The 22,630-nt window shown below is 43.9% G+C and overlaps 1 protein-coding gene across 1 annotated transcript in view; it reads right to left on the bottom strand.

Annotated features, from left to right (window-relative positions):
* NIPAL2 (NIPA like domain containing 2) overlaps positions 1 to 22,630 on the bottom strand; it is a 144,414-nt gene continuing 121,784 nt past the window's right edge. Inside the window, exon 14 of the mRNA XM_080380125.1 lies at positions 1 to 22,594. Coding sequence (XP_080236251.1) covers positions 22,500 to 22,594 — 95 coding nt within the window. The 3' untranslated portion in view covers positions 1 to 22,499. The remainder of the gene's footprint in view (positions 22,595 to 22,630) is intronic.

Raw genomic sequence — 22,630 nt, 5'->3', positions numbered from 1 at the left:
TTTTGTTTTTTTTTTTTAAAAAAAAGAAAAACATCTGGAGTCTTTTTTCTTTTCCTCCTATTGGTAATTTCTGCCAGGTTTTCATTTTGACACTTCCTGTTACTTCTCTTTGATTTCCATTCTCTATTTCTGATTTATGATCCTTGTCTCTGGTGAGCCAATGAACAGAAACTGGAATCCAAGTGCATCCTGTTCTGTGTATCTTGTAATATTGTTACACAGTTGTTTTCCTTTAAGTCAATGATTTATGCCTTAAGACTTCACTCTCCTTGTAAAATGCACTGCAAGCCCGATAAGTTAAAAATGCTCAAAACTCTCAGCCAAAGTTTGTCAGAAAAATACTGTGACTTTATGTAGCTGCAAGGAAATTTTTATCTGTGGTTGGGATTTCCAGATTCAGAGTGTCTCAAGGGTGAGTTAGTCATAAAAACTGTGTCAACACCAGATAATCAAACTGTGGCTAATTAAACCTGTGTTATAGTGCATCAGCTGGACAGTATGTCTGTGTTCATCATGTTGAATCAGGTGTAGCTTGCAGCATACATCTGTTCTTGGGCTGTATCGTACTGCAGTTACTATCTCTTGCTTAACTACCCCGGAGCATCTGGATCAGCTCCTGTGGGCTCTGATACATGAGCGTTTTTGGGAACCCAGGAAGCTCTTACCCAGTGAAAGAAGCTCTCACAAGCTCTCTGGCTCCCATGCTGTTCCCCAGATAAGTTTCTCAAAATGGATGCCAGCCCCAAGCCTTAGCTCTCATTTCTTGCTTGGCAAGAGCTTTTGGAAGCTGAAATGTAGCACAGAAGGCAATTCTGGCGTCATCTGTAGCACTGTGAAGAGCCCAAATGCTAACGCATTGCTCCTGTAGCTCTTCCTATGGCTCCCTCAGAGCAGCTGCATAAAGGTACTTGAGACTCACCTGGTGAAAGGTCTTCTCCCAGCCTGAACCATGACTTCCATGGTAATTGCCAGCTCCATTAAGACAGGCACAGTGACTAGCGGACCTACCATGCTGAGGGTCTCGTGGCTCTGAGATGCGCGTTGTTTACCATTGCAAGTCCAGAAAATGAAGTTGCAGAACAGGGTGGTGATTACCCTGAGGAATGAGGTGAGGTGGGACTGTGGCCAGATTGTTGTGTGTACGTTAAAGATGTTCAGGGCAATCAGTTTGTTCAGCAGTGTGTAAGTAATGGAAGAAGTTACCTAGCAGAAAGGCAGCTGGGGTTGTTGAAGCAAATCTGAGAAAACAGTTGGCAGGGTGACAGCCTGCTCGATGGAGGTGGAAGCCTTGGGGGATCATGGCACACACACAGACAGAGGGTTGTCAAATGCAGTATGACAGTTTTTCTTTCAGTGCTGTAAGTCTGGAAAAGCCAGATATGTCAAACCTGATCCGTTCACATACCCACGTGAGGTAGGTAGTAGGAACAGAGCTTCAGGGAATAAAATACCAATGGCAGGTTTCTGAAGTGCTAAGACCAAGAAAAGCAGAAAAACACTAGCATTGTTTTGTGTTCCAAATGTACAACGTGCAGAAAACTGCCACCCAAAGTCCCGTACTTCTAAGTGCTCTTCCCAGAGGTCAGCAACCTAAATAGCACCCATAGTTTGCGTGTTGTGCAAATTCAACTCAGTTGTACTGCAATTCTTTGTGAATACTGGTCTCAACAAATCCCTGCAAGAGCAAGTAAGCTTGTACTGAATAATGAGAACTCTGGGAAAACACCTAGGAGATGGGCTGAAAATATTTTGTGGCAGCTTTGAAAGTCAGAGCTTGCTTGGCCCTGGACAAAATAAAATCAATCAGTTCAAGGTAGTTTGCAAAGTAGGTGGGGTGACAAAGGAAGAGAACAGACAAAACACAGCTTTCAGTTACCGAATTGGTTCTCTTTAAAGAAACACAGTTTCTTCTGTAGTAGGAAAAATGCCTACACAGAATGATTTAAAAAAAACCCAAACTTTTTAGACACTCCAAAATATGCGTAACGTATCAGCATCAGCTTGCTTGACACATTTTAGCTGTCTTTTCATCATAGGCTTACAGCAGTGCTGCTAATCTAACATTCTTGCATAGCTAAGCCTGATTCTTAAGAAACAGAAATCAAAAAGACATCCAGGACACAGCAAGAGTAAAGCGGAGAATGAAAAAGAAATCTGAAGGAAGAAATTTGGATCATGAAATCTGAGCCGCTATGTGAGGATTTGCTGTAATTTCTAGAAAGGATGGTGCAATTCAGTATTTCATTTCATCTCAAGATAAATAAATAGGATGAGAAGGGCTGTTTGTTTCTTAGCCCAGAAAATGTTTTCTTTTAAAGAAAATGCAGTGGTTGTGACAGATGGGAGAGCTCATGCATCTGTAAACCCGTGTGCCTGTTGGGGCTCACTTTTACACATCACTTCTCTTAATTTCTGGTTTTGTTCTTTTTTTCACATTGGACAATATGAAAAAGGTTCTTTTTTTTTTGCCTTTTAGCAAAAGAATGAAATAAAACTTGGACAGGCAAAACTTGAGTTTAGAGCTTTATCACTCAAAAATGAGTTGAAATGCCATCTCAGAAATAAGCCACCTCCTCCTCCCCTCTTGAGACAGACGCCCCAGTTGTTTTAACTGTGGCTGTAGTGATGAGCCCTATGTATTTACAATTGTAATTAATTATAAATACCACACATGTACTTCTGAAAAATCTTACCTGGTTGTACCAGGTGTCACCCAAGGCAGCTTCACCCACGGGCGAACCCAGTTGCTCTGAATGGGTTGGGTGAGAAAGAGGGACCACACTTGTCAGAGTCTGTTACTTCTCCTTAGCACACCAAAAAATCCAGAGTAGGTGCACAGAAGAACAAATTGTAAATCTGCAATTAAAAACACACTTTCCAGATTGGTAGTTGCTTAATACAGTGATTTTGATTTTTATGTTTTTAAGGTGCACATGGAAGTGGTTTTGATACAGGCCAGCAGGGATTAAAGGGTTAATGATAGATAATTTATTTTCCTGTAAGACAAAATGTCTTACAGGAATCAATTGCATCCAGGTTTTCTGAATATTTTTACAATGCAATAATTCTTGTAAATTAGCTGGCAAATATATCAAGGGGGTTCCAAATGAAATCACAAAAATGTATGAAATTGGCTAAGAACTGTAACCAGATTTTTTTTCAAAGAGAAACAGATGAAAATAAACATTAGTGCATCTATAAAATGGTAGTCTGGGGAAAGTCTTAAAAGACAATTAATTGTAGTTTCCATTAGTCCTTTTAAGACTTCCACTGAGCTACTGTATTTTGAGGTGGTAATGATTTTTAAGCAGTAGATTTTTTTTTTTTAAATTTAGCAGTAATTTCTATTAGTGTCTTTAAGAACTTACTTTTGTGCCTGTAGGTAGCACACAGTGGCACAACTTCTAAACCGGCAACCCCCAAACTACAGATTTCCTTAGCCCCTAAAGCATCCCCAAACCTGATGCTGGGACTGAGGAGGTTTCCAGGAGGGCACCCGGTCTGGTGGGTGCATCCTGCAGCTGCCAGCTGAGACAGGCTCTGGAGCCTGAGAAAACAGCCTCTGCGGAAACTGCTCCTGGAGCAACGTGACAGCACTCTCTGTCAAAAGCCGTGGAAGCCCATCCTTCCTGCGCTGATGGTGAAGCTCTGGAGTCCTTTGATGTTGTAGAAGGGAGCCCGAGTCTAACAAATAGCTCAGAGATCCCAATCCTGGCATTCTGGGTTCATTGGAGAAAAAAACCCAACCAAACCTCATACAAACCTATCCTTTTTAAGGTTAGTAGACATGCAGAAGGCTAGGGTTTTTACTCCTTTTCAAATTGTCCAACAAAACCAGAAATGTCCAGAAAACAGCAATTCCCTGCCTGAAGGCTTGTTTCTCACCTCGTATGCAATCAACCCCTTTTTGTTGTACTGCGCGCTGGTGTAAAGCCAGAGCTCACCAATGTTGCAAGATGTTCCTGTGCAAGTGCTTGCACATGGGTGAACACACATGAAACACATGGTAAGAGACTTCCTAATGAACGTACATCTGAATCACTTCTTCCCTTGGAGCAAATAATTTTCTTTGATTGCCTGAGGAGCAGAGGAGGCTTAACACAGCTTTAAAATCAAAACCTTCAAAGCCAGAGGTGGTTTTAATCTCTCCTGTTAAAAGGACTATGGTTTGACGCTTGAGTTTTCTCTTTATTTATAAAGATAATTTGAATATTATTTTATATATTAACTTGTAAAAATGCCTTGATTTCTCCTTTCTTAGTGGAAGGTGCCCTTGCAGCCTGTTGATACTGTGTTGTGGATGCAGTAAAATAAGATCACATCAGAAAAATGGAAGTCCTAGGAAAGGCTTCCCTGTAACGTAAAGCATAAATGCATACTGCAGCAAGGACACATTTGGGGAAGACAGTCTGTCATTCACATTTCTATACAAGGCAGAAAGATGCATGAAGCACTGTTTTCTGACCTGCCTGCAGTGCCTCAGGTATCTATCACTTCCAGGGCTGGAAAGGTGAATCCAGTTCCCACCTGGAGTTTTTTCCAAGACCTGTACTTGTACAGGACAGTGAGGAAACTGATACACGTGCCACCACGACACAAACTTTTGGCTGTTTCTCTGGATGGGCACTAAGCCAGATTCTTGGAGTCTCTTGTGTAAATGGTAGCAGCCGTCCATTTGCTGTTTTGATTTTTTTTCTATTTAATTTCTTACAATTTTAGAGCACTTTAGTTTTTGTAGTTGTAATGCTGTAGACTTGTGACTGTTTTCTATAGCATACGCACTTTAATGTGTATGTTAAAACACATCAAAGGAAGAGTTAGGTATAGATTCCACAGCATTAGCATGTGTCTCGAGTAATAGATCTCTTTCAGCAGTTAAAATGCTTGGGTTTTAAGAGCTCGGTATTTCAAACCAGCAGCGTGCAGCTGGGCAGCACCCCGGAGGGGACCTCAGCCCTGGGGGGTTTGGGTCTGCAGCCCCCACTCTGGTTCTCATCAAATCCTTCCATGCGGTCCTCTGCTGACTTCCCCCCAAGAGTTCAGACACAGTGCCCTTGCAGTTTGGTGTGAAACAGTTTATTTTCAACAACTTTCTTGCTGAAGCATAGTAGAGACCACAGAAGAGAGAAAGGCTGTGTTAATGCTGTATCTGTGTTTTGAATTCCACTTTGGCCCTACTCTGATTAAATCATGGCCTTCATTTTGAAATACTGTGTATTTTTCATTCAGATTTCCTTCTGTAAAAGGCCGTCAAAAGCTGAAAGATTACTGTCCCACAGTACAAGGAGGGATGCTGTTAGTCTGGCCAAGCAGCTATCAAAAATATGCAGGAAATACAACATAAATTAATTTTTCTCCAAATGTTTTCTACAGGCGAGATCCCAGGCTATTAGGTTAACTCCAGGGACTATAAAGACAATAACTTGAACTAGAAGTCCCAGGACAGTAGCCAGGTTTCATGTGGCCTTCAGGGATGGGAACAAAAAACCCTACCAAAAATAATAACTTTCCTTTCACATTGAAAACAGTGAGCCTCACATGTCAGTTAGATTTCTGGGTTTATGAAGAAGCAAGAGAGGTGACCTCTTCTATCTGCAAGGTTATTAAATTGATGACCATTAAAAACCGATTCTTATCCAGATCCATTCGTAAAATTAATTTGCATATTTTCAAGAGTATAAATTAGTCTATGGGGACCTGGACTTAGAGAAATATATACAGGCTGCAGTGTTGGTTTCCTCCTTTTCAGTCCTCAAAATGTTAAGACCGCTGAGCACTGAAAAATATGAAAAGCTTCAGCCAACCTCCTAACTGAAGTTGGAGTCTGCTTCTCAAACAGGAGCTAAACAGGATTTCTGACCTCACAGACAGGATACACTTCTGTCACATAACATAAAATTATAGAAAACCCTTAAAAGATTCCCCTTTGAACTTTGATTGCCATCATTAAAATTTCTTTCCTTTAGGTTATCACTTAGCTTCTTTCATAGACGGCAGTAGGCACCGTTCAATTAACCGGACATTTTTTCTGTATGTACCTTCAGGTTTTGTCATGGTAAAATTTTTTTGAGTGGAAAATACAAGGGGGAAGAATGAAAAGCAGGTATTTTCTCTGAGCCTTTAGACATCCAAGTATTTTTTCCCCCAAATATGAAGCAATATATCTTACAGAAAGTTCTATAGGAGTATGGTTTTCCAATAATTTAACATATTAATCTCAATTAAAAAATGAAAATATTTTAATAAGTTTTCTGTTTCCACTTTCAAGCCCTGAAATACCCTTGGATAAACTTGCAGGGCATTTCTCTTCCCTAAGTCTCTTTTGGGCACCTGCGTGCACTCTGAATTGATTCTTTTCCTCTAAAGAATAAACCCATCAGTCTCCATTTCCTGCAACTTCAAATTCAAGCCGGATACTCAAGGAAGAAAAATAGTAACTGGCAGAGCTTGGAGAGGCAGCCAGGAGGCGTGAGGAGTGCCAGCTCATCCAGCAGAAAAACTCATGTGAAACAATTCCTGGTTCAAGGAAACCAGACCAAAACTCTCACTATAACATCCATCGTTGATAGAAACAAAAGCTGTCATGCTTCTGAGTGTGTTCCAACTTAATGAAGGGACAAGCAACCAAAAGGAAAAAAAAAGAGAGGAACCCCCAACTGTGACAGCACATATGAACAACATCTCTTCACAAGGGAAATAAAGCACTGAATTAAAATTTATGGCTTCCCAGTAGCATTGCATACCCTGGGAACAGCAAATGTTTTGTTCCTTCCCAAAATGACAAGTGTTAAGATCATAAAATCAAACTCAACTGGAGTAGCAAATTGATTCTAGACTATCTGCTTCTTCCAGGCTGTGTCATGCCAAGTGGAGTTGGTGGTTGGTTGCCTAGGGTAGCAAAATATTAGGAATAACACAGTATTTAGTGACTGTTCCTTACGAGCGTGCCTCTGAGAAGGGGAGGTGTGTTCATGTGTTACTGTGCTTAGCGCAGCAGAAACCCTAGAACTGAGTCAGTCCTGAGCATTGCCTCTCCAGCCAACTTTCCAACAGCAGTGAACTAATAGCATTTCCAAAGGTTAACATTTCTGTAACTTTGCCAAATGGCAGGGTCATGCCCTGTTTTTCTGCTAATACAATTTAGTTCCCTTTTTTTGTTTTTCTCATGACCTTTTCCCCACTATTTGCCACCATCCATTCTGGCCCTTTCCTGTATTGCTACAGACCTCTAACACACTGCTGAAATTATCAGCTTCATATTTGTGTTTTGCGCTGTCTGTGCAAGTACTTGCTGTGGAGCTGCCGTAGCTGTAAGGAGTCTGCCTAAGCCTTAGCTGCTAGTCGTGCAACAAAGCAGGTCGACTCTTAACTTCAGATGTCTGCAAGGTTACTTATGTGTCCAGTGTGTTCAGGGCTTTAATGGAATATTAACTTGTCAGCAATAAGCACATGAGCACGTGGAGACATTGCCCTGGTGTTTACCCTTATGACTTGGTGACACATCCTCCCCCCTTTCTTTTGGTTCAATAAGGCAATGCTGCATTCATCCTAGAAGAACGTGTTCCTAGAAGCCTTGACTCTTGATAAGGAGACCATCAACACTTTCACTCGATGCGCAGTTACCAGATACAGGTGTTTCTGCCCTTTGCTCAGTTCCACCCAGTTATGGCTGAGGATGGGATAATGACCTGCATGCATTGCTGGGTTTATCTGATGTTGCATGTCTTTTTTGTTTAGTAGCCCTTCAGTGTCGGAGGATATCCAACACATGGTTCTCAACCTCAGAAACTTTTCCTGCTGGGTCTGAAATTTTTTCTTAATTTTTTTTTTTCCACGAGTATGGTGTTTTATCTTTTCCCCTTGGATGCTACACGCTGTTCCTGATACAGCTGATGTGGTGTCTCATCTGTAGATGAGATCTCACCTGCAAGAGATCAGGGCTTCTGTGCCTCCGTGCCATCTCCTGGGTCAACAAAGCCATTTAATAGCACAAGATGCAGTGAGGACAGATGAGGTATTTACTAAGAGATGCCACTGTTAGCCAAAAGAAAGTGAATACAAGTAAAAGATGATCCCTGCCCAAAGACGTCACTCTTCTGTGCAGGTTTCTCTGATGAGGTGGCCGGCATTTACTGTTTCCTTGTGTTGTTTATTGGGCTCTATTATTCCCTAGTGCTCAGAGAAATGAATCTTCAAAACTACAGTTCCACTGTGACCATATTCTCTGGTTAGATGTCCAACTTGGTTACATTATTGGAGCACACTGTGTTTTTTGTAGCCCAACAGCTTCTGCAGGCATCACTAGGAGATAAACTTCCACAGCAAGCAGGATCTGGCCCAGCAGCTTCAGCAAAGCTCTGATCTGCAGCCAACGCACAGCCAAACATGCCGGGCTGAATCTTGTAGAGGAGAGCACTACTGTATAATTTTGCATTTCTGCAAAAGCTCACCCTGGGCATGGGATTTATCCTTCTCTCCAGACCCTTGGCTTCCTCAAGCCATTTATTTCTGGAGACGGCAGTTCTGCGCGTGGCTGTTTGCTGCACAGAAATGCACCAGGTGCAGGTTTAATGAGTGACTGAGACTAACACCCTACCCCACATGCTCGTTAGGTGATTTTCAAATTCTTGTAACTATCAAGTCAAGAACAAAAATTTCCTCTGGGACCCAGCCCTGTGCTGCACTCCACGAATGTATTTCCATAGCAAATGTCACTGCCTGAGACTGCCTTTTGCTTTGAAGTCTTGCTTGGAGGGTGGGGGAAGCAGGGAAAAGGGCTGAGTATATTTTTATAACGAGGAGTGGGGTTTTTTTCTTCACTTCCCGCTCATGTGGTAATGGCTGAACTTTGTTTTCTTTCTTTTCGTGAAGGAAATGTTCCAAAATAAACACAACCACCGAGCTGCAAGCAGCTGTGATGCCGGGAAACCTGGAACCAGGAGGTGGCAGTTTCCTAAAGTTGGGAACTGGAAGTGAGGTTACAACCAAAGCCTTTTTACTCTGTCAATCTCTGTTCTCACCCCAACTTTTCATATAAACTGTTGCCTAGATAACTGACGTGAAGCTAACGTGAAGAGACACAACAAGAGAAGGATGTATTGGCAGGAAGGGAGTATTTCAGATATGCCACCAGCGGGGTGGTCTGCAGAAGATGCAGGAGAGGCAGAGGAGCTGTGCAGCAGTGCCGCATGGTCATCCACAGGTGCTGAAGGATGGAAGGGCTGACGGGGAGAAACTGCGAGGCCGAAGGTGCTGGGGCGGGTTACTGGGAAGCCGTATGCGAGGAGTGACTGTGAGATAGCTGGAGGAGGACACGCCTCAGACCAGGGGAACATGCCTTTCTGAGATGTGAAGCTGAACAGAGATGAGAGGCAGGAGGTCCCTGCCCACCTCCTGCCGGGACCATCCTGGCTGGCCTGCTGGCCCCGGTCCCACCTGCGTGGTGCTCACAGCCTGGCCCACCTACCCCCGGCTCCGCGCCCGCTCCTGACCGGGGCCAACTATTTTTCAGCTGCTTTTCAAACTCAGGCTTGGGACCTGTATTTTAGCTCAAAGATAAACATTTTGAAAGCTGTCTTCTTTCTCACAGTGCAGGCACGAGTTGTTTTTAATTATCTTAGGAAAGCTTTCCTTGGCCAGGCCAATTTTTTCGCTGTTTCTCTTTATGTAGTTGGTCTGTTTGTCTTGTGGAGCTGGCCTATAAACCAGCTATTAGGGGTTTACTGTATAACATTATCAAGAAAGTAATCTTTGAAAACAAAATGAAATAACTTCTAACAACCCTTTTTTTTCTTTCCAAATAATTTCATAGTAACCAAATGATGTCCACAGCTGACCACTCAAACATGCTGGAAAATGCTTGCTCCAAATGAAAATGTTTAGGTTTAGTCATGTTTTAGTCCTAAAAAGTTTTAAGTGATGATTTTGGAAGGAAAAAGAAAGTTCATCCTGTAGGGGGCTGATATGGGAGAAGGAAGACTTCTGTATTTTTTAGAATGATATATTTTTGAGTCATCAATGCATGGTAAGTGCAGAGACAAGCAAGCTCTGCTCTTTGCTAGATTTATGTCTGGTTTACGCACACAGAGAGAGACACACACACATGTATGTACTCTCATATAAAGAAAAAAGTGTTGGGGAGAGAACAGCAGCAATTATTACACCTACTGGTTTTATTATTGGTTTTGCTGTTCAGACTGAATCATGTGGGTGTTGATGGTTGACTTCTTAAGAGACTTAATGAAGGTTACCTTTGGAAATTTTGACACTCATGATGATAAATGTGCTACTTAGAGGAATTCAGTTATCTTTAACAAACTATAACAAAAAAATAATTTTCTGTTTTTTTTTTTTCTTTGACATACTCCTGCATTATGTCTTTTCAGAGCTAATGCCAGTATTTTTCAGATGACTGTAATTTTATTGCTTTCCTACTGACAAAGGGAAAAGAGGTATTTTTCTTAAGTGTTCCTCAAAAGGAAAAGAAAACAGAAAAGCAAGACCGTTGTAAGTGCCAGAAAGAGACTCCTAAATATTTATGTTGTGTTATTATTCAAAAGGAAATTTGGAGGGGGCACGCTACCAATTCTAGTCAGACTATCCTTGTATGTCTCATTTCTGAGGCACCTCTCATTCACTGAAAAAACATTTGCAGACTCTTAAAAGGCTACTCCTCCATCCAGAAAAAAAAAAAAAAAAAAGAAACCCATTAGGAACTGTGGCTCTTTTCAAGGTCCGTGCATTCACTGTCCATATCTTCTAGAGCCTGCCCGCCCACCCACCTTTCTTCCTTAGGATGCTCTCACATTGGTGACTGCTGATGCAACTTTCCTTAAAATCTATACTCCCTCTCAGTTTTTGCATGTTTTGACCATCACTGACATCAGTTAGAGCATACAAGGCGCTGAATGTACCAGCTCTGATTTTATACTCCAGTTCATGGAAATACCCAGGAGATCCTACACCTCAGGCTTTCCACACATGCTTGCAGAAGAACAGCATGGGTTACATTTGCACTGGGGTTTAAACATTTCCTTTGCTATGACGACAATTAAAGCACATTTTTCTGTTGCACTGTGAGAGCTGTGAATAATAATGGAGAGGTCTAACCACCCCCTGCTCTCCAAGCGATCCCTCAGGAACTCGGCAGCTTTAGGGAACAGTGCAGTTCTGCTCTCAGATATTATTGTGTCTGGGAGAGTATTTCTCAACCTGTGCTCTGGGGACCACTTGTGGTCTGAAAGACTTCAGAGAATGGTTTGTGAAATCACTCTAAGACAAAGCAACTGTCCCCACTGTCTCCCCGACCCCAAACTGCCCACCACCCCCACCCCCCCCACCCCCCGCCCCCCCCATAGTCTCAACTTTCAAAGGGCGGACACATTTCTATGTGGTTATTCACGAAGACCGCTACATTCACACTGCTCAAGCAACCTGCAGCTTAGTCCTCCAAAACGTTTGAGGATCTTTGGACTAAAAAGCATGGAGGAACACTGCTTTGGAGAAGAGTGTCCCCTATCTTATGTGTTTGGAAAAGCACAAAACATCTACCTCACTCATTGTCTTGCACGCTTTAGAGTCAATGGCAGATCTCTGCTTCAGGCTTCTATCTTCCACCAGGTGTTTAATACTCATGAATGAAGCATACTAAATGCAACAGTGTTAATAATAAAACCCAGCAGTTTTATATTATCTTACTCCACTCCTTTTGTCTCTTGGACACTACTTCAGATGCTGCTGAAGCCCTTACTACCACTGTTGCAGTAGGCTGGGTTGGCTTTTCCAGTATAAATGTTGCTCCTGGAATACCTCAGCTACTGCACAGCCTCAGTACAAAAGCAAATCTTTTCCCTCCCTCACAGCGCCGCTATACAGCAAGGAGGTGCTCTCTGCCACGCACAGAAGTTCATGTCACAGCTTTATAGCTGCAGAAGCCAAGAGTGAATGTAACAGCTATATCAGATTGTGGAGCATAAGGTGGGGAGAGACCTCCACACCAGAGGGTCCTGTGCTATTACAGACAAACCCATCATACATTTTGCAGGCTCCATCTTAAGACTAGTTAGGTTTCTTGTTCCCATTGTTTCTACTGTAAAGCTTGTTGCAGTCTTATTGCAGAGCTCGCATCTACCAGGGCTTGTTGGAAACTATAATTCCAGACACATTTTTATGGTACATGCAAGCCTATTTATTCTTGTGTTCATGCTACCTTTTGTCTTCGCAAATTATTTGTACTGCAGCCACACCCAGGGTCCCTACCCAGACACCACTGAGCACCCAACAGATGCTGCATCTGGAGCTGACCCAAAGGGATACAGGATGAGACTAAGCAGAAGATGCCAAACACAGAAGTGTGCAGAGAAGACAAAGTCGTGCCCTGATCGCCAGCAGCTCTAGTGCCTCCTCCATCACAGGGAACACAGAAATACCCCAAACTCCTACTCTACTGCAAAAGGCAAACAGAGGGAAAGGGTCAGCAGGAGCAGCTGCTCCAGAGAGGAGAAGGCCAGGTTTTATGTTACCTAAAATCAATTTTTTGAAAAAAGGAACCAAAACATTGCCATACCCACAAGCACACAGGAATTCAGAATTGTCACTTACCTGTGCTGAGACAGGGTCTGTTCTAAGTGCAGACTCAAAGCAAAGATTTGAATACCTCCCAGTAACCCTCAGCTCAACCCAGCAATTTATTTAGTTGTTAGTTACTAAGCAGCTGAAAAAAAGCAGCTGAGAGGGACTCTGGTACCGACTGTGTCTTCTGCAATCTGTGAGCACCAACATCTGCTGAAATAACATTAGGACCATTCCTATAATTTTTTAGCATGACTGTATTCTTGTAGGTTGATGTTGAGATCATCTTAACCAATGTTTTGCTGCGGTGTGTGTTGCACATTTTACCCTGTTTCATACAGCCCCTGCAGCCCACCTCCACTTGTGGCGTGGTATGTTTAAAGCCACCATTTAGCATAACAAAACAAAGCAACATAGGTTAGAGTTTTGGCCGGCCAGGTGTAATACATTTTTAAGCTACGATTTTGTTGTGGCCAATGGTTCATAATGGCACATTTAAAGCTGTAATTTTATTTTGCATTAGAACCCTTATTTATGCATAGTAAGTAAGTATTTTTTCCAGTTCTAATGGTATTTACTGCATTTTGCACATCTTCAGTCTCTAAGAAAGAAATAAAAAGATGGACTCTGAGCACTGAGTGGCAAAGCATGTTGCACGCTAACGAACACATGATAGGGCTGGTACCAGCGAGATAATCTGTGCCACACAAGCACCCAGTTAACCAGACATATCCACAAACACTTTTTCCTCCAAATAACTGTTTCAAGAAGGCAAATGTCCCAGTTTCAGGCACAGCTGGAAGCACTGCTTTGTTCTCTGCTGTAAAATCCCTTTTTGTGCTAATCTTAAAACTCTGCCAAATTTCTACCATCTAAGTGAAATTTTTCATATGAGTTTTTTATCTCAGAGTGCCGCTGATGGTCATCTGTAATCAGTCGATTTAATAATATGGCTTAATTTCTTCAGAGAAAAAGGTAGTGAAAACTGTTTATTTCTTAGCAAACCATCAGCCCTGAATTTCTTTTCTTTTTAATGTGGGAGGAACGAAGCATCTTGTTCTGACAGACATATGAAGTGCCACCACAGCACCCTCCAGACTGCAGCAGCAGGGTCAGGGCTGAGCAGAACGAGCCAAAAGCCCAGTTCTTCAATTTCCTGAAGATGTAGCTAGTGGTTTCCAGTTCAGACTGGGAAAGGATTTCAACTTGAGCTTCTAAACTTCACGTTCATGTTTTGACCACTGAGAGATACCCTGGAGCACTGCGTACCCTGAACTCGCTTAGGCCATAGAAAGACATTTGTTTTGTAAAGGGCTGCATCCTTTGAAGCCATGCCTACCTCCTCGGGCTCAGGGCACCCCTCCCCAGTGTAGCTGATAGATGGGGTTATGCGAACGGTCCCTAATCTGCTTTGAGCACTGATGGTGAGATGAGCGGAGGTCTCTCTTCATCGACAATGAGGGCAACACAAGGATGCTCGACGTGTGCTGTGCAATGGTGTTGGCTTTGGTCTGTTCAGCTGGCAGAGCTGTGGAGCGTGATGCAGCAGGTGGAGGAAATGCCATTTTTTACTCAGCACAGTCTTTGAAAAATTATGGTTTTGTAAGAGTATGTGCTGTAAGAGCCTAGGTAAAGTGCCTGGGAAGTACACGTCCAGGATACTTCTGGAATTCACGTGACTGCTTGTTTGACATAAGCGGGATTCATGAAAGGCTCAGCTCAGTTAAACATCTGCAGCATCAGACCCTGAATCAGGGAGGAGGGGGCTGATGTTCAGATCACTCCTTGGCAAAGTTGCCCCAAGACTTCTCTTTCTCTCCTTTTCTTCCCCTTTCAAGGATGCCCTTTTGGGTTCCCGAGTGAAGACTTTGCTGACTGCAGCTGGAGAGCAAGGGAGTGCGATAAACAGGAAAGTAAGAGTCTATTTATCTCTGGCGCAGCCTGCCTTTTTCTAGTCTGGATGGAAAAGAAGACGAAAGTCCACGGAGCACTTGAGTGAACAACAAATGGCATAAGAACAAATGCAGCAAAAGGGAATGCCAAGGTTGTCATCCCCGTCAGCGGTTTGGATGGGTTTCCTGCTCGGAGAAGCACTGGGGAGGCTCGAGGCGGGCCCTCGTGCAGGAAGCAGGTGGTTTGCTTTACCAAGAGCCATGCGTAATGGTCAGGGAGCTGCGCCGCGCGCCGGGCCAAGCTACAGCAGATGGGCTGCAGTTCGCTCCGCTCAAGGATATTTTTCATGTTATGTGTGGAAAAGAGCAGTAACCCTTGTTTGTTATATGAGGCCTTGTAGGACTTTGTTTGGAAAAAAGCCATTTTTGAGATTAAGAAAAAGCCATTAAAAATGTGAGTCATTGTAATCACATTCAAAGTGCTCCAGCATGGCCTTTTATTTGCAAAGGCTTCACTATTAAAAGCAGATATATTTTTTTTTAAATTAAGAATTTCACCACAAATTACCTCAGGCTAATTGAGGTGACATTACTGATCTGTCCATTTCAAATTACTAAGAAAAACCACCCCAAAGACCTCAAAGCACCAAATTCAAACTATTCACTCTGCAAGGGTACCAGCAAAATAGCTGCGCCTACTTTGCGGTGTAACATGGGACCTTTGGGTTATAACTGTACCACAACCTTCTCTCCAACACAAATGCGTTTCAAAACCTACATCCCCAAAAGGGTTGGGGGGACACTCGTCCCTTGTGCAGGAGAATAAGCAGGACCAGAAGCACAGGAGCCTTGGGCACCTCAGAGTGGGACATCCATAACCTGAGCCAATGGCTGATCATCTGAACGAGCCAAGGAGGCCAGTGCCAGCACTCACATCCCGCTGCTTTTGGGGGTTTGGATGTCCCATTTGGCATTAGAAGTTGCTTGTGTCCTCTCGGAGGGGAGATGCCCAAGCTGCAGCTTTCAAAACACATCCCCACTGTGAGGCTGGGAGCAGCAAGGGGCAGAGAGAGCAGAAGCCTTTCTGCTGTGTATGACAGATATCAGCATCTCTTCCCTCTGGTGTACCACCACCGTCCCTGAGGAGAGACCAGCTGACCTGGGCAGGGTCTTCCCATATCCAGGCACCCCTCCCAGAGCCTATTTACTTGCTGCACCTTAAACAGTCACTGAATGAGTCACTCTCCTCAAATCTGGGCTGAGCTCTCAAATCTCTCAGGCACTGGAGAAAGGGCAGCTCTGTGAGGTTGCTGACTACCACTGCTAGGTGCCACCATGTCTGTGCCAGCCCCTGGCCCAGAGGGTTTCAGGGTCTCCTGCTGTGCTGGCCCCCCGGGGACCTCTGAGCACCTACTCTTTGGACCATCACCAAACTCAACAATGAGTCAGAAGTCAAATCGCTGAAAATAACCAAGGCTTCTGCATCTCTAGGCGTGCAAAACAGCCGCTATTAAATCACAGTGTCAAAACAGAAAGCGTCCCTGGGGAGAGGTGGCCAGGCTGCAGCTGTGGGAAGGGGGGAAGCTGGGCACCCGATCATGGCGTGCTGGGTCTGGTCCAGTTCGGTGCTGCTGCTTCAGCGCTGCCAGGATGTGATTTTTACTTTGTGTTTGACTAATTGCAGACCCTGGAAAAATGGAGAGAGAGCAGAAAACAACTACAAAAAACGATCTGAGGACTGACAGAAATGTCTGATGGTAAGAGACTTAAAAGGTCCGTCTGTTTGGCTTAGCGAAAAGCCCAAGTCATCTTACTGTATTTTACTAGAGGGACTTTACAGAGTGCTTTAAATCACTGGCAAAAGACAAATAGCTGCAAGCTAAATCCAGACAAGTTAAAATAGACATAAGGCACAGTTCAAAAGCAAGCAGTGACTCATTGCTAGTACAAATTACTAATGGCATTGGTGGATCTTCTACTTTCACTAGTAGGAAAGGACAGGGTGCCTTCTTCTGTAGATGGGCCAAAGGGTTCACACAGAAGTGCTTGGAGGAGGTTGTCTGACCGGAGCTGTGCAGGAGGCCAGGCCAGATGACAGGGAGCTGCCTTCTCATATCAGCAACCTGCCGTTATTCACACCGCTGCCTCAAATCCTGCAGCACATCCACACACCCAGCATCCAGTCAGCATTGTCAGGACGTGCCTGTTAGTTAACTGTTAAATACTGTCTGGAAAAAATAAACACATGGGTAACTGCGATGCTTAGTAATAGTAAATCATGTTCCTCAGCTCCTTTCCCTTGTAAAACACAGAACAGCTGTTCTTGGAAAACTGAATAGAAGCTCCAGTGCTTTGTTGTTGTACTCTCTTGCCGTACGATGTGTTACCAGCGGTAACCTTGTGTGACAGGTGAGAACTGCCTAATTAGCAGCCTCTGTGCCACGCAAACTTTCTCTCTTACTCTTGGCTGAGGGCATTTGAGAGCATTAGATGGCATAAAGCTATGGGCCCGGTACACATGCTATTGAAACTCAAGTAAAACATTCACAATTTTTTTCAAATCGACCGAAAAGTCCTGGTCTTGTGTTCATGCTGCTCTGGATTTATGCCCACCAGCTATCAAACACAAGACAAATGACAGTGGTGTTCTTTCAAGCAGTTTAATGATTCTGGCAAAAGACCTGGCAGCAGACTCCAAAGATTTCATCTAGGCAAGGCAATGCCTATTCCAAGAGTGGAAATCTCCAACTGGAGAGCTGGCAAGTACATGTTTGTGCTGGAGGCTTAAATCAATCATTTCTATTTTTCCCAATGTGATCTAGAGAAGTACAGAAATTGGCTCCTTCATCAATGGCCACAGGCCACTTTTTATGTTTAACGTATTAGTGCCATGGGCTACAGTGATACATTGACTTCGTGTAACAGTCAGTGTTAGAACCACCTGTTTAATCATTTCTTTACAGTAGCTCTACTGTGAAAGCTGTCAACAAATGCCTTGTTGACACTGTCATCAAGGAGTCCAGGAGACCACTGGATATTAGTGGTCCCCTGGAGTCATTCCTTTGTGCTTCTGAAAAACTCTCCTGCCACCACAACACGTTGCTGATTCTGCCACCAAACACTGTCCTCCTCATTGTCACCTTGTGAATCAACACAAATTCCCCTGGCACCGACACCAGAGTCCACTAGCAATCAAAATTTACGGCAATTTTATACTAATACATGCACTTTCTCCCTCAAAGGCTTGGGCAAACTTCAGGGGCCTATCTGCAAACCTGGGATGTAGATTAAATAAGAAACCTACTCAGCAGCCACCTAACTCTTTATTTAGGGTCTGGTCTATTGTGCCTGGAAGTTCCTGAGGTGCCAATAATTCCTCTCCTGTGGATACCAAAAACTGCCATTACTTACTCTGGTGGGAATCACAAAGTGAAAGGAACAGAATCTAAGTCTGTAGGTTTGCACAGCTTCCTTGTAGGGCAGTACTCCATAAACACTTCCCAGGTGATGGGAATGCCCTGGCAGTACCGTATCTTCTTATCAGAGTAAGCCTGTGGTGCATGCCCACCACACGGTCCCATTTCCCCACAGGGAGGACCTGGCAAGAGCTCTGCATGGGAAACAGTATGTGTCAAAGAGGCACTGACACAATACTCCAGGCATCTTGTTCTGCATGCTTCAAAAATATGTTTATGTGCAGCCTAAGGGGTCAGATCAGCTATATGTGCTCTGAACAGATGAAGCACACGGCAAGTGGACAAGGTTTGTTTCTGAATGGTCATGACTGCTCAAAATGTAGTGATGTATTTGCCAGTGCTGCCTCCTTGTATAACTCAATGGTTACTTCAGCCAGGGTGCTTGGAAGGTACCCCCACACATCTTCCAGCTTTAAAAGGTTAAAACACGTCCCATCTGCCAAGGGAATGTCTTATTTCCTCTCTGCTTCTCCAGGCAGAGAGTAGTCATCCTTCACTTCCACATAAGTTCTTTTTTTTTTTTTTTTTTTTTAAAAAAAAAGTCAAACTAACCCCACATTCATAATATATGGAATCGCTAGTTATTCACTGATGTCCCTAACTGTATCCTAGAACCCAGAAACATTGCAAACACTGGATTTCTCAAACTCCTGAGAATCCAGAGTACTAAACATTTTCTGTCTTTTGCTCCTGAAGTGGCCTCAGGTTGTAATTTTCCAGCTCGGCCCTCTAATAATTATGGTAATTAGCCTCTATCTCCTTTGGGCTAAGCTGCTAAAACAGTCCAGCTGATTTCTCCAGGAGAAATGAATGAACAAACAAAGTTAAACAACAAAAAGGCCACGTCTCAGGGGACAGTAACACAAGGGCAAGCTGGAGGACAGCTCAGTCTCATCATCTGCACTCCTGTGTTACCGGAGGCAACAGTTTTCTCTGCAAGCAACCAATGATCCTGCATAAAGTGGGTTGGAAGGAGAGAGCGCAAGGGGAGACCATTTTGAGTCCAGAAGACTTTTCAGCCCATCCTTCCAGCACTGCTTATGCACCTTGTAGCAAACAGTTGCTGGAAAGAAAAAAATAAGTCTTTAGAACAAGTTGTAGTCAGATGTGTCCGGGCTTCTGGTTGACCTCAGGACACCCCTGGTGCCACAAGCTGCCTATCTCTGTGCCACGTGGAGCCACTCAATGCTCACCGTGCACAACCCAGCGAGTCTGGTTCAGGGTTTTGCTTCAGGAGTCAGACACTTAAAAGCGCTACAAGAAGTTCATAACTGCTGTATTTGAGGCACGGTGATACATTAAGGGTGAGCTTCGCAGGATGCTTGCTGTGTAGTGAAGCTCCCCAGAAGGAGAGAAATAATGTAATAGTTCCCCCTGAAGAACAGGGATCTCACTCCCCCTCCTCCTTTTCCCCTCCTTCCCACCAAACGCTCCAGCCAGCCCAGTTGGCTCAGCTTAGAGAGCCATCTCAGCAAGGAGAAGAAAGCAGATGTTCTCTGCAGGGTGAGTGAACTGAACTGGCTCACAAAGAGCCAGAGGCCATGCAGGATCGCACTGCTGGGAAAAGGAGGATGAGATTTTAGCAGCACGGAACCATTCAAACAGATTGCCAGTTGCATGAAACCACAGCATCAAAGCACAGAAGCTCAAGCCCCTACAGTGCTCAACCTCTCCCCTTCGGTTTCAGGTGACCAGTGCCCTCACACAAAATACGAGGCCACCAACAGCTGGGCTGTAGCAAGGAGTAGGTGACCACCAGGTGAATGCCAGGTCCCTACCACAGGCAGAAATACAAATCCAGTCCAAAATTCATTTATTTTTTGCCAGCTGAAACCATTTGGTAAACGCATCCTGATATTTTACGGCAAAAATTAAATGGCCTCGCTCTACCCCAGAGCTCCCATTTCCAGGCCCGTGGCCAGTTAATACTTCATCTCTCACCGCAGCGTGACCAGCAGTGGAACAAGCACTAAACGAGTCCTGCTGGTTCTGGTCGGTCAAAAATCCCAAGCTGGAGCCTGGGGGACCACGTGAGCCGCTGCCTGCCCACCACGCCTTCCCGTGGTTTGATTTCCTCGGATCCCGTGGAGGATCCGTTCAAGAAAGTTCAGCCTGCAGGTGCAAGTTTTGCAGCTTATATCTGGCCCACATTTTTGATGTCAGGAAAAACATTGCAAGAAAATAGCTCGTTATTAAAGAGGAGGGCTCCAGAGACTTTTTTGTCTTCCAGTGAACAGGCTTTTCTTTTAGCAGGCATTTGTCTGTGGTGTTTGCGAGCTAAATATCGCAAGCACAATCTGAACGTGACATTGATTAGAAACTGATTCTGGAAACAAATCATGTCCCTTTCTTGGCAGGCAGTAATGAATTCTCATCACTGAGTTTTTCGGATTTTATAATGCATTAATTAGTTGGAACATGTTCACATCTCAAAAATCATGTCAAATCCCTTTTAATTGCACATAATTCCCACCAGTGTTTTGCTCCATAAATTAATTCCAATTACATTGGAGTTTAAAGAAAACATTTTAACCCTTTTAATTTTTGTACAAACCCATAGGAAGAAAAAAAGTGTTGTTCAAGAACAAATACAGTAGTTTAAAATAAATAATAACTTTTGCCACAGATTTTTACATTTGGTTTCTTGCTTTAAAGAGAAACTTCCTCCAACCCTCCTGAGTTATGGAAACAGATTTCTGCCCAAGGCCAATAATTTGAAAAAGAAACAAAACTAAATCCTTTCACCCATTTGTTTCCCAGGTCACAGAATGAAAACCTGTAGGCCTCCTGTTTCCACCTTTAGCACGTGCTCTCACTTGAGACTTAGAAAGCAGCTTAAATTTGCCTTGCAAAAGAAAGGCAGAGGCATGCCCTTACTCCCCGGAGAAAGCAGACGAAAAGAATGTGCTTTTTTTTATTTTAAGCTTTAGAAACTTGAACTCAAGCTGTAAGAGGGGAAAGGAAGGCCACGGCCAGGCAGCTGGTACAAGTAAGGTGCAGACACAGAGTCTCATCCTGTGCCAGCTGGAAAAGGTCCATGTTGGAAAACAGCTTCACAAGCAGCTCCCCCGCGCCCTGGCTCCTGGGACACTGCGGCACAGGAAAAGCTGCAGCTCTGTGTGCAGTTCGTGGGGTTTAAAATGAAACTGCCTTACAGACCTTCAGCTGTACCTGTTATAAATGCACCTATTTTTAAATGGGGAAAAAGGAGAGACCTCATTTCCCACTGAAACAAAATACACACGGCCTATGGCCCCTATCCATTGCTGCAGATTAATTCAGACCTAAAACTCTGGGTTCACATCTTGTCCAAGATGTGAACGCTTTTCAAGAGCACTTTCACTTGTTTCTGCAGAGGCGTCTGACCCCCGCTGCGCCAGCTGAGGTAGATCAGTGCTACCAGGCCGGGGTGAGTAGACCTGTGATGGGTGCCCAGAAGCAGCTTTCTCACCGGGAGGCTGGGACTGAGGGACATCGAGACCTCCCAGACCTGAACACAGAGTCCGTGCTGCCATGGCTCCCTGTCACTGCTGGCTCTTCAAGTCAGTGCGGAGACGCTACTATTTAACGAAGGGAAAACTGTACTGTTCCTGTGACTCTTTCTGATCCTGTTTTTCACAGCCTTTCCTCATGCAGGATTACCAGCGGTTTAGGAAGGAGGCAAGAGTTGCCCTACTTCTCTTTTTTTTTAGGAGCATTTTTTCAAGACACGTCAAGGGAGGTAGCCTGGCTACCCCATTGCTGCTGGAGAACTTTCTGCTTCCTTCACTAAAACCTTGTTTTCCTGAAAGCAGAGGTTAAACCTCAGGCTAGACTATTCTAACAGGTAATGCAGCTGAGCCCAGCACAGCCCAGTGCAACGGGACTCTTCTGGGAGGATGTAAAATGTCAGGCTCTGCCTTGGCTGGGCACCTCCAGCGTGTGCCTGTGCAAAGGTGCCTGTGTTTATGGCAAATGCCGTCTCCCCCCTCCTCACACAAGTGCTGATTTCCTTGGAAGATAAGAGAATTAATCTGACAGCAGAAGATAATCAGGATTTTCCCTCCACACACAGTACAAAATACTTTGTGTGAATGTATTTGTGTATACTATACATAAACCCACAGTTTTGACTCCTGAACAGGAAGGATCAGATTTGTAAAGGTATTATACATATAGCACAATACTTTGAAGTCACTTAAAAAAAATTGTCCTCATTTCCCACCTTTGTCTTTAAGCATCTACACAGATCTGAGGGGTTTCAAAGGGGAATTTTTATAATCCTGTTCTGTGCCTGTTTGCATTTCAAGGCAATTAAGACTCTAAAAATACCCTCAAGAGGCATGGATACTAGGGGACTGTTCCACTTCATTAACAGTCAGTTAGTTTCTCTTAAGGCTTCCTTTATCTTCAGAACACATTTGGGACGACCATGGGATAAACTAAGTAGGATTAAATAACACTATGACTCATCAACATACAGGAGTTCAACATACACTTGACTGTCCAGCAAAAAGGTGCTTCTGGTCCTCGGTGCAGTGGCATTCCTCCTGGTCGTTGGCATGTAAGGTGCTTTCTTCTTTCAGCTTTGACTTTTCACCGAGGCGTCTTCGTTATTCAAAGTGCCATAGCATGAACTGTGAGAATCTGGTTGTATTTTGCCTGTCAATTTTTGTCCTGAGGAAATGGGGTGAGAGAAGGCAAAAACAATAA

The sequence above is a fragment of the Falco punctatus genome, assembly GCF_963210335.1.
Source record: "Falco punctatus genome assembly, chromosome: 3".
NCBI lineage: Eukaryota > Metazoa > Chordata > Aves > Falconiformes > Falconidae > Falco > Falco punctatus.
This window is presented reverse-complemented; position numbering and strand designations above follow the sequence as displayed.